Source organism: Carica papaya, chromosome 3 (assembly GCF_054855325.1).
Source record: "Carica papaya isolate Zhongbai chromosome 3, ASM5485532v1, whole genome shotgun sequence".
Lineage (NCBI taxonomy): Eukaryota > Viridiplantae > Streptophyta > Magnoliopsida > Brassicales > Caricaceae > Carica > Carica papaya.
Window position 1 is genome coordinate 16,613,171 of NC_142311.1, and position 16,685 is coordinate 16,629,855.

General features: G+C 32.8%; 1 protein-coding gene across 4 annotated transcripts in view; it reads right to left on the reverse strand.

The window, feature by feature from the left end:
• Positions 1-2,538: 2,538 nt before the first annotated feature.
• LOC110808660 (putrescine-binding periplasmic protein-like protein) overlaps positions 2,539-16,685 on the reverse strand; it is a 34,904-nt gene continuing 20,757 nt past the window's right edge. For 3 of the 4 annotated variants that reach the window (XM_088216149.1, XM_088216147.1, XM_088216146.1), the window contains 2 exons: positions 3,348-3,509; positions 2,539-3,113 (listed from right to left, as the gene is read on the reverse strand). In XM_088216149.1, the coding sequence (XP_088072275.1) occupies positions 2,685-3,113; positions 3,348-3,509 (591 nt within the window). In that variant the 3' untranslated portion in view covers positions 2,539-2,684. The remainder of the gene's footprint in view (positions 3,114-3,347; positions 3,510-16,685) is intronic. The other variant, XM_088216148.1, reaches the window with a different exon arrangement.

Below are 16,685 nucleotides of genomic sequence, written 5' to 3' on the forward strand. Positions count from 1 at the left end.
TTCAAAGAAGTAGGAGATCATAGCTCAATCCACAGCAGAGGCTGAATATATTGCAACTGCTGGAGTAGCCAATCGTGCAATTTGGTTGAGAAAAATTTTGCGAGAACTTGACATATCTCAACCTTACCCAACTCTCATCCATGTGGACAACAAATCAACAATAACAATTGCAAATAATTCTGTCCAATGTGGGAGAACTAAAAACATCAAAGTCAAACAACATTTCCTAAGGGAAGGAGAGAAAAATAAAGAAATTCATTTAGTTCATTGTTCTTCTGAAGAGGGGATTACTGATATACCAATGCATTTTCAAGAGGCAAATTTAAAAATTCCAGATCAAAGTCAAGTGTTTAAAGAAAAATTTGAGGAGTGTTAACTTATGAGTCTTTTTTTAAATAAAAATTGATGCAGATCTCCATAAAATTTAATTCAACTTGTTAAAAATATGCAAAAAAATTAAAACAAGTATTGGAAATATGTAGATCTATATTGAATCAACACAAATCATTAGAATTTTTTTTTTTGGAAGTTGTATAATCAATAAATCTGATTTAATGTTTATGTTAACTATCCTAAGTTTATTTTCTATTTAAGGAGTTGAATGTATACTAAAAATATAGATAAAATCAATCAAAAAATTTCCAACAACTTCTCATTCTTTCTTCCTTGTACTCTGCTTTTTATTTTTCTAAACTTTCTCAACTTCTCTCTCAATTTTTTTACAAGCCTCAACAGAATAGAATATTCCTACACTTAATAAACATTGTAATAAATTTGTGTGGTCAATTTAAAACTAGTCGAGAGACATTTAGTTGAAAAATATTTTACATAATATAATTCAAACAAAATTTACTTAAGAATAACTTTTAAAAATTAAGTCTAACTGAGTTAATTATATTTGAAAAAGACGATTAAACAATTGAAAATTCTATCATTCCATGCATAACAAAAATTAAACTCATTTTTTCCGTCATTCATTACAATTTGAGATGAGGTGAAGTTGAATCCCCAACACGTAATGATAATTAGAATTAATTCTTACAAGAACACTATTAATATGGAATTAATACTTATTTATTTTATATTTTGCTTCAAACTAAAATCGATTCCCTTAACTTTCAGTCCTCGAAAGCAAATGGGAATATAATTATAATAAATACAAAATTTAATAAATCATTGTAAATCAAAATTTTTCATTACTACATTATCTTAACGATTAGTACATTTGCTATATATGCATCTTGGTCGCTGTCACATATATACCTAATAAATAAAGAAAATCTAGCTATTAATTATTTTGGTAGCAAATTTTAAACCATGCAGATTTTTAAAGAATGGAATAAATTAATATAATGTATGGGATAATTATAAGGTAGATTTTGGCTGTGGATAGGATAGAACTTTGACTGTTCACATTCTTTCTCGTTTTGTTTACATTGTTGTAACTTTCAAGCCAAGAATAAAGATCCCTGCCACCATCATGATGCCATTTGCATTATTGCAGATTTTTCCAAAATAACAATTGCAAACATGAGGAGATTAGAATGGACAGAAGATGACAATTGCACATCATGACCTTACTTCAATCTATCCTATGCTACAACAAATGATCTCCATATATATGCACATAATGTAAGAATTGTAAGTATTATAACAATTGCAGATCAGGACCTTACTTCAAGTACTAACCATTATACTAGAAAACTAAACATATAAAGGTCATTAAAGGATATGAAAAATATGATGAAAACACTGTAGTTTAAACACCCAAAAACCTTTCCGCTGTGGGGCTTTAAATTTGCAATGACAATGAACAAAAGTACCGCTATAATAGACGTTGGAATTTTTGCATGGAGACAGTCCAAAGAACTAGAAAAAATTCCATGTTCTCAAGATTAGATATCAAGATTTCATTAAGTTAATAGTGAATCTCTAGGGTTGGAACAATGGAAAGTATTTTGAAATAGTCAATAATGACTTCATGAATAGAGAAATTGAACGGATCAATTACAAGTTTTAAGGAAGGAGACGGGGGAAAAAGGGTTTCTTCTTACTTGAAGGTGTAGGTGACGAAATAATGGAAGGAAGGAAAGAAAGAAAAAGAAGGGGTTTTAGTAATTTGGTCAAAGCCATTATCATGTTAGTGTATCGTTTAATATGGATTAGACAGTCGTTTGTGATGAGAACCTATTTTAAGAAATTTTTAATAATAGAATCAATTTAGATAAAGAAGAATATTATATGGGCTCATTTTAAAACTTTAAAATTGTATACGGACTTTATGGAGATAAAATAGATATAAAGCCCTCCACCATAAGCCCCTTCAGCCAATTGATATTATGAAATTATCACTTCTACTTTATTTGAAACTGTGATAATTCCAAAACCCACCCCTTCAACCAATTAATATTATGAAATTATCACTTTTACTTTATTTGTCATTTCTTCCTTTTTTATGCCTTTTTTTTTTGTCCCAGCCTTTTGAAAAAGAAAAGAAAAAGCTGAACAGCGGCTATTCAGCTATGGTAACTCCACATGTCAGGATCTATTAGTTACCACTAGATTTCATTTCTCATTAACATCTACAAACAACAGTTTACAATTAACTGGTCAAAGACTAAAGATCAAAATGGACCTTGTTTGAATTTTGGACAAGAGCTGTCCCAAGAGATCATAATACATATTTAAGCTGAGGTCTGCTTTGAATGCAGCTTTAGCAGCAATGTTTGATAGGCTATTGAGCATAAACTTCGTATCCTCTCAATCAAACCTGGGGCAGGATTGTGCATAGTACCAATCAATGACTCGTAATCTAGCAGTGCCGAATCGGCTAAAGGCTCCAGGAATTCACATCGAGCCAAAACTTCGGGTGGAGGGGCCCCAGCAATGAGGTTGGTGTCCAGCTTTGCTCTATGATGAGCGAGTTCTTTAGGCGATTCAAGTGGAGAGCAGTCAAGGGAGGATGGAGAGGCACCCGGAATTACTTCCTGGACAAAGGGTAGTGCTCTTGCTGCTTGCAAGCAGAACTCTATCCATTGATGAATCAGAGGTGATGGACCTTTGGTTCGACTCCCAATCTGCTTTGTTTCAAGCCTAGAAGCAGCAGGGATCACCTACAAGAGAACAATTCAACTTTACGTAAACGAGGATAAGCTGTGAACATAATTGGTCGTTTTTTTTGCGAGAGGTTGAGGTTTTGTCCCCAGAGCATATCTGAATCCTGGCTGTATTTTCATAATGCACCAGTTTAATTACTTCACTTTTTAACATGAACCCTCCAAAGCCCAGTAGAAATTACTGAATAACAAATAGAACTTCGAAGTAAAATGACAAGATTTGGGGCAAACCCAGAGATCAGCCCATAAGCTTGCTCCAGACTTGGGAACAACCACTGCTACATTTGACATGCGTTTTGCAACTGGAAGAACATCACTACTCCACCCAACAGCTACCCACACATCTCCTACGATGAGTGCTTTCAGATAGTGCTGGCTGTCAAATAGCCGAACCTATTACAGAGTCAATAAATGTAAATAATGTAGTTTGAATACAAATCCAACTACCATATGGAAAGTATTCTCAAAAGCAAAGGTCTTTATAACAGTGGAGTGAGTAAAAACAAATTCATAGATCAACACATACAACTACATCATCCCCAAGGATTTTGCACTCTGATGGACCGGTCCAGTAGACACGACTGTAAACATCTTCTGATCTTCAACAAATTAACCAGAATTTGGCAACGCTGGCGAAGTCAGCCAAACATCCAGCCTATTCATGAAACTTGATGGAACGAACCTTAATAAGCTGGGTATGTTCCAAGCAAGGTTAATTGGAAAGTATTATAATATTGAACTCCATTTTGTAGGTCAATATATTTCATAATTCTCATTTCCTAACTTCATATGCTTATACATATGTTTTTCATTACAACAGGTAGAGTGGTATGTGTTAGTGAAGTAACAAAGTATAAACAAAAGTAGTTTTCTGAAGAACAGTAGAAACAAGTTTTTTATTCTTTTTATCTCCATCAACATTTTCTTTTTTGGAAGACAAAGTAAAATATCATAAACAAGGTACCAAGGAAATGACACCCTACACATAAAATTACATGTTCTCAAGAGAACACTGGGAGCAGGGGCCTTGGAAGGGGACTCGCCATTTTGGTGCTTTTTCCTTGACCCTTCTTCACTTTTTTTGTGTATTTTAGGCATGAAAAAATTTTAAATTTCTCTTGGCAATAGAATTGCCTGTGACTACAGAAAACAAGAGAGCCAGGGGATACAACATCCTTTGACTAGCTCTTTGAGTTGTCTGCCCAATCCATTTAAAGCAATCTGATGTTGAATGCACTCCACACGTTTGCTGCAACAAATAGATGGGCATCTCCTTTGTCGAGCAGACAAGGCAACCAAGAGCACAAAACTTGGCACTGTGCAATTGCTAATCACCTATTCTTTTGTGAATCAAACTCATAGATCTACTAAGCAACTACGAAATGAAGTTGTTGTCATCAATCTGCTATTCCTTTAGGAGACAACAACTTTTTTCTGTCTCCATTATTTTCTTCCTTAAGTTCTAGATAGCTGCCCCTTATATTCTTTACGACTGGTAAATACAACTCTCTTCCATCTTTTTGAAGCCTCCACTGCCGCGTTCACTTTCCTTTAACCTAAACAAAAAAACATCACATTGAAATTTGAAAAGATCTCTGAATTTAAGGTTTAAAGATAGAAAGCCAAGAATCTATGCCAATTTTCTTTAGGTCTAAGGATGTCATCAACTTCTCTTCCAAACCATGTCAAACAATTCCTCTCAATCACTAGAACATTCCGAATACAGCAAACGGCTTGGAGGATCAATCAAGAATGATGTAAAAATGGTAAATGTCAACCAGAAGAAACATGGTCAAGAAATTGCAGATGTTGTCCAGAATGGGGAGTCTCTCTATGGTCCCAAGGCATCCAAGAATGAAATTGCAAAGCAACCTAAGTAGCCAGTAGAACAAATATTTAGAGAAATATTCAAATTTTGGATCAGATGAAGAAGAATGATAAGTTTAAGATATATTTGGAGAAAAGATTAATTCTTTATATAAGTCTTAGATTCTTTTTTTGAATGAAGATTCAGAAAAAGACACTTAAAAATCAAGCATATCCTTCAAAAAGACATTGAATAAGAACTTCCAACTAGGTTGACTTAAGATCATCAAAAAGAACTCCCAATCGATGGTAATCCCCTTGAAATGATCTATCAAGTCCTGAAAACTATAAGCAAAATGAAGAGAGTTCTCGCTCAGCTCAAGGAACTTCTTGGATCCTCTCAATGATACAAAGAATTTGCAAGAAAATAAATTTTGATGACGATATTACTCCAGTACAAACAAATCAGCTGCTACTGTAAATGGTAAAAGTAACAAAGGAAGAATCCCATGCTTTTGAATATTAATCAGTTCCTGCTTGGATTGTGAATGGTCATGTACTAACCACCTATGCTGATGTTCGATCTCTCCAAGTTCAGAATTTGAGTTGTTTTACATGGGGAAAAAGAGAAGAAAAAAAAAAAGAAAATCTTTGTAGAAAAATAAAATGTTGTGTATTTTATTAAATATTAAGATCGTATATAATACAAACTCTCATGAAAAGAAAACACATAATTAATTATATGTGTAGGTATCTATGTTTTAGCCTAATTACACTTAATATACATTTTCCAACTCTTCCTTTGAAGCTGGTGCATAGATATTGTCCATTTCCTACTAGGCAATAATTATCTGAAATTCAAGATTATTCATCCTTTAGTCAATACATTGACAAATTACGAGGTAGTGAGCATGTACGATATACATATTAAACCACTATTCAGTTTTTCTTTCATGAAGTATCTGTTGACTTCAACGTGCTTGATCCTATCATATTGTACTGCACTAAGAGCACTACCCATTGCTAGTTTCTTGTCACAATAGAGTCTTATACGCCAGTCGACTTCAATTTTCAAATCTTCCAGAATCATCTTCAATCAAAGAAGCTCATATATTTCTTGAGTAATTACTCAAAATTCTAACTCTAAACTAGACTAGGTTATCACATTCTATTTTTATTTCTCCACATGACTAGATTCCCTCTAAAGAAGGTACAATAACCAGTGGTAGACCTCCTGTCAACTACTAATCCTGTATAATTTATAATAGTATATGTTTCAAGAAATAACTTATTTTTTTTAAACATAATATTTTTCCTTGATGTCCTCTTCGAGTAGTGGAGTAACTGTTATGCAGCTTCTAAGTCTTGCATATAACAAGTATATTAGTTTGCTTTATTTAATAAAAAAAGTATATTAGTTTGCCAACCAGTCTTTCGTACATCTCTCTATTAACATCAGTGTCTTCTTCTACCAGCCCCAATTTATGGTTGGGATCAATCGGGATGTCAACATGTTTGCACGCCAACTTGCCTATTTCCTTTTGAAGATTATTGACATATGTCTGTTGTGAGATGAATATTTCAACTTTTGAATAGGCTACTTCTATCCCGAAGAAATATTTTTAATGTCCCTAGTTCTTTAATTTCAAATTCTTCAGAAAGGCATTGCTTGAGCACTGATTCTTCCTTTTTGTCATTACATGACACAATTGTATCATCCATGACACAATTGTATCATCCATATATATTATGAGAGCTGTAATCGCCTTGAATTTGAGTCCTTAATAACAAGGTATGACTTTCCTGACTCTACTTGTATTCCACGGATAGCATCACTCTTGCAATTATCAAACCATGCTCTAAGGGGATTGTTTAAGATCGTGGAAGTGTCATTTTTAGCTTATACGCTTTATTTGCCCATACTTTTTCGGTAAATCCAATGGAGGATTTCCATATAGATTACTTCTTCTACTTTCCCATGAAAGAAGACATTCTTTACATCATTGCAATTAAGTGACAGCCAAGGATAGTATTACACATACTATATTCATTTTCTAGACAAGTTGAAAGGTCTCTTGGTAATCAATATCATAAATCTAGGTATATATCATTTGGTAACCAATTTTGTCTCATATCTCTCTATAGTTCCATCAATCTCGTACTTTATAGTTGTAAAGAGTTAGGAAAAAAAATACTGAATATTTCTTATATTTTATTCAAATAGGAGTAGAGGTATACATACATATAAACGGATTCATATATGATAACCAACATAAATTATCTTATTAATTTTCTTCCTACTTAAACTAACATATTTGGAAAGAAAATCTAATTATTTTATACAAAGAATATTCTATAATATCCTAATACTCCCCCTCAAGGTGGAACATAAATATTAATTATGCCCAGTTTGTTCCAAAGATACTCAATTTGTGTTCCATTTGGAGGTTTTGTGAATATATTACCAAATTGTTTTTCTATCTTTATATAACCAGTAAATATAAAGTTTTCCTTAGTTTTCTTTCGAATGAAGTGACAATCAACTTTGATATGTTTGATTCTCTAATGATATACTGGATTTAAAACAATATGAAAGGCAACCTGATTATCACACTAGAGTTTTGCAGGAGATGTGAGCTTCAAACCCACTTCATTTAAAAGATGATGTATCCATAAGACTTTGCATGTGGATTAGGCCATATCTCTACATTTGAACCCTGCAGTTAAGCGAGATATAACTGTTTACTTTTTACTTTTCCATAACATGAGATTCCTACCAACAAAAACACAATAGTCCGTAGTAGACCTCCTATCAATTCTAGATCCAAGCCAACTAAAATCTGTAAAACATTCAATGTGAGTATGTTTATGATTTTTAAATGCTACACTGAGTCCTAGAGCACATTTTAAATAGTATAAAATTTGTTTTAGAACCTCCCAGTGTTTGACTGTAGGTGTACACATAAATTGATTCGCAACACTGACATGATATGCAATATCTAGATGAGTCACAGTGAGGTAGTTCAATTTCTCAATTAGTCTCCTGTATTGTTTTGGATCATCAAAGGGATCACCATCATCTTTTATAAGATGCACATTTGATACCATCGGTGTATTGCATGGCTTACCTCTCAACTTTCTTGTTTTTACAAGTGGATCAATTATATATTTTCTCTGAGACAACAAAATCTCTTTCTTACTTCTTGTCACTTCAAGTCAAGAAGTATTTTAACTGTCCCAAATCTATAGTATTAAACTTGGTAAGCAAGAATGATTTGAGAGAGGATATTCCTGCATAATCATCTCCTATAATCACAATATCATCAATATAAAACAACAAGAAGTATAATACCAATTGTTGATTGTGTATAGAAGACGAATAATTACACTTACTTTTTTTTAATGCAAACTCACAAACTACCTCACTAAACTTGTCAAACCATCCATAGGGATTCTGTTTCAGAGCATACAAAAATTTTTTCAAATGACAGACTTTCCTGTATTCCCCCTGAGCAACAAACTAGGGTAGTTACTCTATATACATTTATTCTAAGAGATTACTATGAAAAAATGCATTTTTAATGTTCCGCTGGTGTAAGAGCCAACATCGAGAGGTTGCGATAGATATGAATAAACTGACAAAGGTAACCTTGACAATTGGAGAGAATGTATCAGAATAGTCCACCCCATGAGTCTGAGCCTACCCTTTCGCTACCAGTCGAGATTTAAGTTTCACCATAAAGCCATCTGCATTCATTTTGACTACAAATATCCATTTGTACCCTATAATCTTTTTTCCTTTGGGTAAATCTACAAGATCCCAAGTATGATTATCATCAAGAGTATTTATCTTCTCAAGCATGACATTATGCTAAACAGGGTGATTCATAACCTTTTTAACTGTCTTGGTATAAAAGTTGAATTTATTAAAGCAATTAAAGAATTAAACAGAGGAGAAAAGTGATCATATGAAATGAAATTAGTAATAAGATAAGTAGAGTAAGGAATGATGCATTGATGTGTATTTTTACGAAAATTGATTGGAAGATCAAAATCATGTGTGGAAGGATCAGATGACAAAGAAACTGGTGTAGGACATGTATTATTAGTCTGTTATTTTCTAAAATATCCATGAATAATTGGTGGTTGTCCTTGAGTGGAGGCACACTATCATCAGTTTGCTCAGAAGACATATTAGGAGAAATATCATTATGCGGTTTCTCCGTAGAAGTATTGTACTGAAATCTATAAATGAGCCATTTATAGTCCTTCACCTAATCTATAGAATTGGACGGTGAGGAAAAGAAATCTGAAAAGATTACATCAGTTGATACTAAGTATTTATTCGAACCTGAAGAGTAACACCAATATCATTTTTGCAGGTGAGAATATCTCAAAAAGACACACTTTAGGACTTTGGGATCCAACTTAATAATATTATATCGCACGTCTCGAACATAACAAATACTATTAAATACCCGCGACTGTATTGAAAACAATAACTTGTTTGGAAAAAGAACACTGTAAGGAATATCATCTTATGATAGACAATTAATTAAAAAATAAGCAGTGGATACAACATCGGCTCATAATTGCTCAGGGACCTGTGTCTAGAACAAAAAGGCTCGAGTAGTCGTAATTAAATGTCTGTTCTTTCTCTTAACAACTCGGTTTTGAGATGGTGTATCAATATAACAAGATTGATCAAGGATCCCTTATTGAGCCATATAATTCTGAAATGAATCTAACATATATTCTTTAGTATTATCACTTCTTAGTACATACACAAAAACATTGAAGTGAGTTTTGATTTCCGCATGAAATACACAAAAATGAACAAACACTTCAAAACTATTTTTTATAACGTATATTTAAGTGATTCGAGAAAAATCATATATAAAAGTAACAAAATACTTAAACATCGTTTTACACATAATAGGACATGAACCCCAAATATTAGAATGAACTAATTTAAAAACAAATTCAGCTCATTTATTAATTCTTGAACTTGATGAGCTACGATGGTGTTTTGCAAATTGACATGACTCACAATCTAATGAAGATACATTATAAAACAGAGAACACAACTTCATCAACACAGTAAGAGATGGATATCCCAATTAATAATGTGCCTCAAACGGAAAGACAACACTAGAGCAGGTAACTGATTGATGCACTCAACTATCAAGATTGTAGAGATTTTCTGATATATGTCATTTACCAATAATTTACTTTGTCATAAGATTTTGAAAAAGGCAATTACTATGAAAGAAGTGGGAGAATACCCTAAAAAAATACATTTTATTGCTCGTAGATCTAACTTATCTCTGTTACGATTATGTATATGAACGAATGCAACATATCTAAAGACCCCTAACGGTAAATCAGTCAATCGAGACATTGGGAATGAATTTTTAAAAACTGTTAGAGGTGCCTGAAAGTTCAGAACTCTTGATGGCATCCTGCTGATTAGATATGTAGCAGTAAGAACTGCTTCTCCCCATACGTGTTTAAGTACATTATTGGTAAACATTAAAGATCTACCTACTTCTAGAATGTGCTTATATTTTCTTTCTGCTACCCCATTTTGTTGAGCAGTGTTATTGCAAGAGGTATGATGAACAATTCATTTTTCTAAGAAAAATGGCTCTAAGATTTGATTGAAATATTCATTTCCATTATCATTTTGAAACACTTGAAATTTTTTTTTTGAAATTGGGTTTCAACCATGGTGTAAAAATTTTTGAAAACATATTTTGCTTCAGATTTTTTTTTTAAGTAGATAAACTCAACTTAAACGTGTATGATCATCAATAAATGTTATAAATAATTTTTTTTTAGAGTTGGTTAAAGTTCTAGAGGGTCCCCACACATTACTATGAATAAGAGAAAAAGGCATATATGGTTTATATGGTTGAGTAGGGAATGATGCACGATGGTGTTTAGCTAAGTGGCAATTTCACATTGCAATAATGCTAAATCTTTATTATGAAACATGTTTGAAAATAAATATTTTAAATATTGAAAGCTAAGATGACCTAACCTATAGTGCAATACCATTATTTCATCACTAGTAGAATTTAGCATGCTCTAAAATTTGAGAATTTCGGTTGCTGACATAAAGAATTTCTATCATCAACGTAATAAAGACCTCCATATTTCCCATCATTGCCAATCATCATCCCCGTATTCTGATCCTGAAATTCACAGTAGTTTGGAAAAAATTTAGTACAACATCTTAAATCCTGAGTTATTTTACTGACAAACAAGAGATTACAAGAAAGATTTGGAATGTGAAGAAAATTGTGAAGAACAAGAGTGTTAGAGATAATAATTAACTATTTCCCAACAATTGCTGAGAGTGAGCTATAGGCGATTTTAATTTTTTGATTGCTTGCACAAGGACTAAAAAAAGAAAACAATTTACAATAACCTGTCATGTGATCCGTGACACTTGAATCTATTATCCATGGGCAACGAGGAATAGTTGACACATTAAAGACAGCAGATTAAAGGTAATTTACCTTTCTAAGCTAAGGAAAGAGGAAGGTACAGAATTAGAGAATTCTGCGGATTGAAAAAATCTATACAGTTGTTCTAACTGTTCCTTACTGAATGAAGGTGTTGCGTAAGCAGTTTTTGTGTTCCCATTCTGCTCAGTGGTGGAGTGGAAGACCTTTTTGGAATTGGTGTTGCCTATCCTCATTGTTCTGGGCATGACAGTTTGCACCATCATAAAAAAAAAAAAAAAAACTGAACATAAAAGAGAAAGGAAAAAATGTATTTAGCCCAGACTAGCTAAGCCATGGCTCTGATACCATGAACGAAGACAAGAAAAAAAAGCTTTTCTCTTCTTTATTTTCTGTTATTTTCAGCAGGTACAAAATGCTGAATTTATAAAGTTTTACATCCATTTTAATCTTCATAATTTTAGGAGTAAATAACTATATAATCAATAGCAATAACTTCTAAAAATTACAGCAATAAATCATAAAGATATGCAATAATAACTCCTAAAAATTTATAATAGTAAATCCTAAAAATATGCAGTAATAATTTTAAATATGTGCAGTCAATTCTTTCCATATTTCTACATGAAACATACATAGAAGCCCAAGGGATGTTGGGAATGTCTTTGCTGGAAGGTATGTTTCTCATTAGTAGTGCTTGGAAAGCCATCTCACAAACTTATCCTATTTTTCTTCCCCATACACATTTTCAAGTTAGAGATGGATCTGTTTGAGATTCTAGGAGGATTAATGACTAGGAAACCAATCATTAGCCACCCAATTTTCCCAATAGTAAAATATTTCTTACAAATATCAAACTCTAATTTCTCTTTTTTTTTTAAAATCCAAACCGAGGAAGGCTATCATGGAACTTCTACTTCCCATGCAACCTCTCTAAAAGGGAAATCTTGGACTTGTTATCCTTATTGGACCTCCCTTGGCTCCTAACATACCATCCTCACAACATGATATTAGACTTTATATTGAGTAGAATATTTTGTTACTTAATTAATTGAGATAATATGATTAGAATTCTACTAAAATAAGAATTTACTTATAAGAAAGTTAGGAATTCTCTATATATACTCTAGGTGCAACAATATAAAGTGTATCAGAAATAAAAAAGAGAATACTTTTCTAAAAAATCTACATGATATCAGAGCCAAAATAAGACTATTTTAGGGTTCTAATTTTATTTTTTTTTTCAAATATTAGAAAGCACAATAGGCTGAATTGGTATCCACCTATAAAGATTTAATCTCACTACCTACCCAGACAGAGTTACTGCTTATCAAAATGCTTGCCCTCAAAATTTAGTTGTCGTTCCTCATGTGTGAGCCACACGTGCCATTAGGATCCACTGCGATCTGTCTCGAATAGCATCGCACAGTTGCCAAACACCCAAATCCAACCTTTTTTTAGTTTGTCACACGCAACCCAGCATGAATCACGCCTCCCAACTCCTGCCTTCATGCGGCTACGTGCGTTCGGTTGATCCACTAGTTTGCGCTCAATGCCATGCTGTTCAGGCTCTTTTGCGCAGGGAGATGACCCGATCTGAACTTCCCGTGCACCGAGCTGGCCTGCTCCAGATCAGCATTGAGCCGTGCTGCATCCACCAAATAGATCCTCTGTCGTGTGCTGCATCCACCAAATAGACCCTCTGTCGTGCCATTCTAGCCTTCCATGGATGGGGACGTCCAGGTCTCACCCTTCAGCATGCTAGACCACTCCAATCTTGTCCGTTCGCACCTGAGCTGAGCCGATCCGAGCAGCTGCCTTGCCAGACAAATCTGTTTGTGGTGATCTTCTTCAGACTTGGACCAATTTTTCGGCCTCCATTAGTACTGATCAGATGGTCTTTTTTATCTCTTTGAGATTAGTTGTTGGATATTGTTCTTTTCATGTCTCTAGTTATTTTAAATAATAACAGTAGTAAAGAAATTGGTTGTTCCTAGTTCAGGTAACTCTTCATCAACAATTAAAGTTTTTTCAAATGAGAAGATTCAAAACCTAAAGCATCTCATATATCAATTTAACCATTCATCAGCTATTGGTACATCAAAAATAGTAAAATCAGGTATTGCTCATTTTTCTGCTATTTCCAATTTTGATACTTGGATTATACACTCTGAAGCTAACAAACACATGACAGACCTTTCAAAAGACTTCCTAACCTATTTTTCTTGTATTAAACAGGAAAATATCCGTATAGCAGATGTATCATACACTCCTGTATTTGAAACAGGTTACATTAATTTCACTCCAACTATTACTTTGTCTTCAGTCCTTCAGGTGCTTAGTTTTTCTGACAGTCTCTTATATTAATACAATCACTAGAGATCTTAATTGTAAAATTAAATTTTTTTCTGATTATTGTATTATTCAAGATCTTCAATTTTTTTCTGATTATTTGAATCGAAACTGCCTTCGAAAATAAAGACGCTAAATAATTGGGAATCAAGCTGTCTTCGAAAATATAGATGTCAAATACGTAATCCTAGATTTGCATCAATAGTTGGGACATCCTTCTTTATTTCTCTCGAAAAATTATATCCCAGATAATTTAAGAAGAACTTCTATGGATTCTTTATTTTGTAATACATGTGAGCTAATTAAATATAGAAGTTCCTATCATGTAAGTAACCATAAAAGTTTTACCCCTTTTATGGATATTCATTTTGATGTTTGGGATTTATTCAGAATACCTCATTACCTAGTCATATATGGTTAGTTACTTTCATTAATTATTATACTAGATTAACATAGATTTATATGTTGCAAGCAAAAAATGATGTGTTCTCATATTTTCAATCATTTCATAAAATTATATTTATACAGTTTAATACTAAACTTAAATTCTACGAACAGACAATGGTACAAATTATATGAATGGTCGATTCCGTGCCTACTTAGAATCTAATGGCATAATCCATCAGATGAGTTATGCCTACACCAATGAATAAAATGGTGTTGCTGAAAGAAAAAATATACACATATTGGACGTAGTTCGATCTCTTATGTTCACTATAAATTTACCCAAAAATTACTGGGGAAATGCAGTTCTTATAACTATTTACCTTATCAACAGAATGCCTTTAAGAGCTCTCGATTCTAGAAGTCTTTTAAAAGTTTTACAAGAGAAAAAGTTCATATATTGTTCCCCAAAAAGTGCTTGGATGTGTTTGTTTTCTCCATAATAGAAATGTGGGCAAGTTAGAACCCAAGACCTGTAAATGTGTATTTGTTGCATAACCTCCTGCTCAGAAAAGTTACAAATGTTATTATACTCTATCTATAAAATACTTTGTCACTATGGATGTTACTTTTAGGAAATCTGAATCTTATCTCAATCCAAACCCAATACCTCTACACGGGGAGAGTAAAAAAGAAGAGGTTATACCTAGTTTGTTAACTCTTGACAGTTATATTCAAATGGAGAATTCTAGTTCGGAAGGTCTCCCTCAAGGAGATAATGTAAGGCGACTGGATAAACCAAACTTGAAGTGGTATTCAAGGAAGAATAAGACAAAAAAAACCGTTGGTGAAGTCTGACATATATAAAAAATCTTTCTCAATTCCGGAAAATATTGGCAAGTTGCTTTTATTTTATGACTTATTTTATGATGTGGGTAAACTCATTACTCTTAGAAAAAGAATCAAGTCTTACATTAAATATTCTATGTCTAATTTTGTTTATTATGACTTTCTATCTCCCCTTATAGAGTCTTTGTATTTCTTCTGTATTTATTCCACATGATTGAAGAGAAGGTCTACGAGATCTCAAATGAAAGGAAGTCGTGATTAAAGAAATAAAAACTTTGATAAAGAATGAAACCTAAGAGCTTATTTCATCTCCACTAGGAAAAATGATAGTTGATTTTAAATAGGTATTTACCGTAAAAACACAAAGTAGACGAGTCGATTGAAAGGTACAAAACTAGATTGATGACTAAAAAGTTTACTCAAACATGGAGTTGATTATCAGGAAACTTTTGGATCAATCGTGAAGATAAACACAATCAGAATACTATTATCTTGTGCAGTTAATCTTAATTGAGACTTACAACAGTTTGATGTGAAAAATACCTTCATCCATAGAGACTTTGAGGAATGGTTTTACATAAAAATTCTCCCTGTATTTGAAGATGAAAGAACACAAGTGAAAATTTACAAAATTAAAAAAGCCTTATACAGGTTGAAACAGTCTCCAAGAGTATAATTTGAAAGGTTTACAAGAGTTATAATCTCTTTTAGATATCAACAAACCAATATTGATCATATCCTATTTATTAAATAGCATGAGGGTAAATTCACTCTTCTCATTATTTATATAAACGATATTGTGGTGACTGAAGATGATACAAAACAGATGACTCAATTGAAAAAACTTCTTACTCAAGAATTTGAAATAAAAGATCTAAAAAAATTGCAATACTTCTTGGAAATTGAATTTTTCATATCTAATAAAAGGATCTTCATTTATCAAAGAAAGTACATCTTACACTTACTAGAAGAGACTCGTATGATGGGTTGCAAACCCACAAAATCTCCCATTGAAAGCAATCACAAATTACAAGCGGGTGATGGTACATCAGTTGACTTGAAAAGATATTAGAGATTGGTTGGAATACTCATCTATCTCTTACATACCAAATCTGATATAGCATATGCAATTAGCCTGGTGAGTTAGTACATGCATGATTCTCGTGAGACTTACTTACATACCCATTTTCACATATTATGATAACTGAAATCTGCACCAGAAAAAAGTTTGTTTTTCTCCCAAAATAGCCACTTCAAGATAGAAATATTTACAGATGTCGATTGAGCTGGATCTCCGAATGATAGAAGGTCATCTACCGGTTATTGCATACTCGTAGTAGGCAACTTGGTTACACGGAAAAATAAGAAGTAAAGTGTAGTTGTCTACTTCAGTGCTGAAGTAGAATATAGAGTAATGGCTCAAGGAGTATACAAATTATTATGCTTGCAAAAACTAATGAGAGAATTAAAACTGTTTAAAGAAGAAAGTTTATCATTATTTTGTGATAATAAAACAACCATTAACACTACCTATAATTCAGTTCAACATGACCGCACAAAACACATAAATATTGATCGACATTTCATAAAAAAGAAAGTGGTTGATGACTCCTTATACTTATAGCATGTGTCTTCTAACGATCAAGTGGCAGATATTTTCACTAAGAAATTTGCAACAAATCTCTTCATAACTTGCTCAACAAGTTGG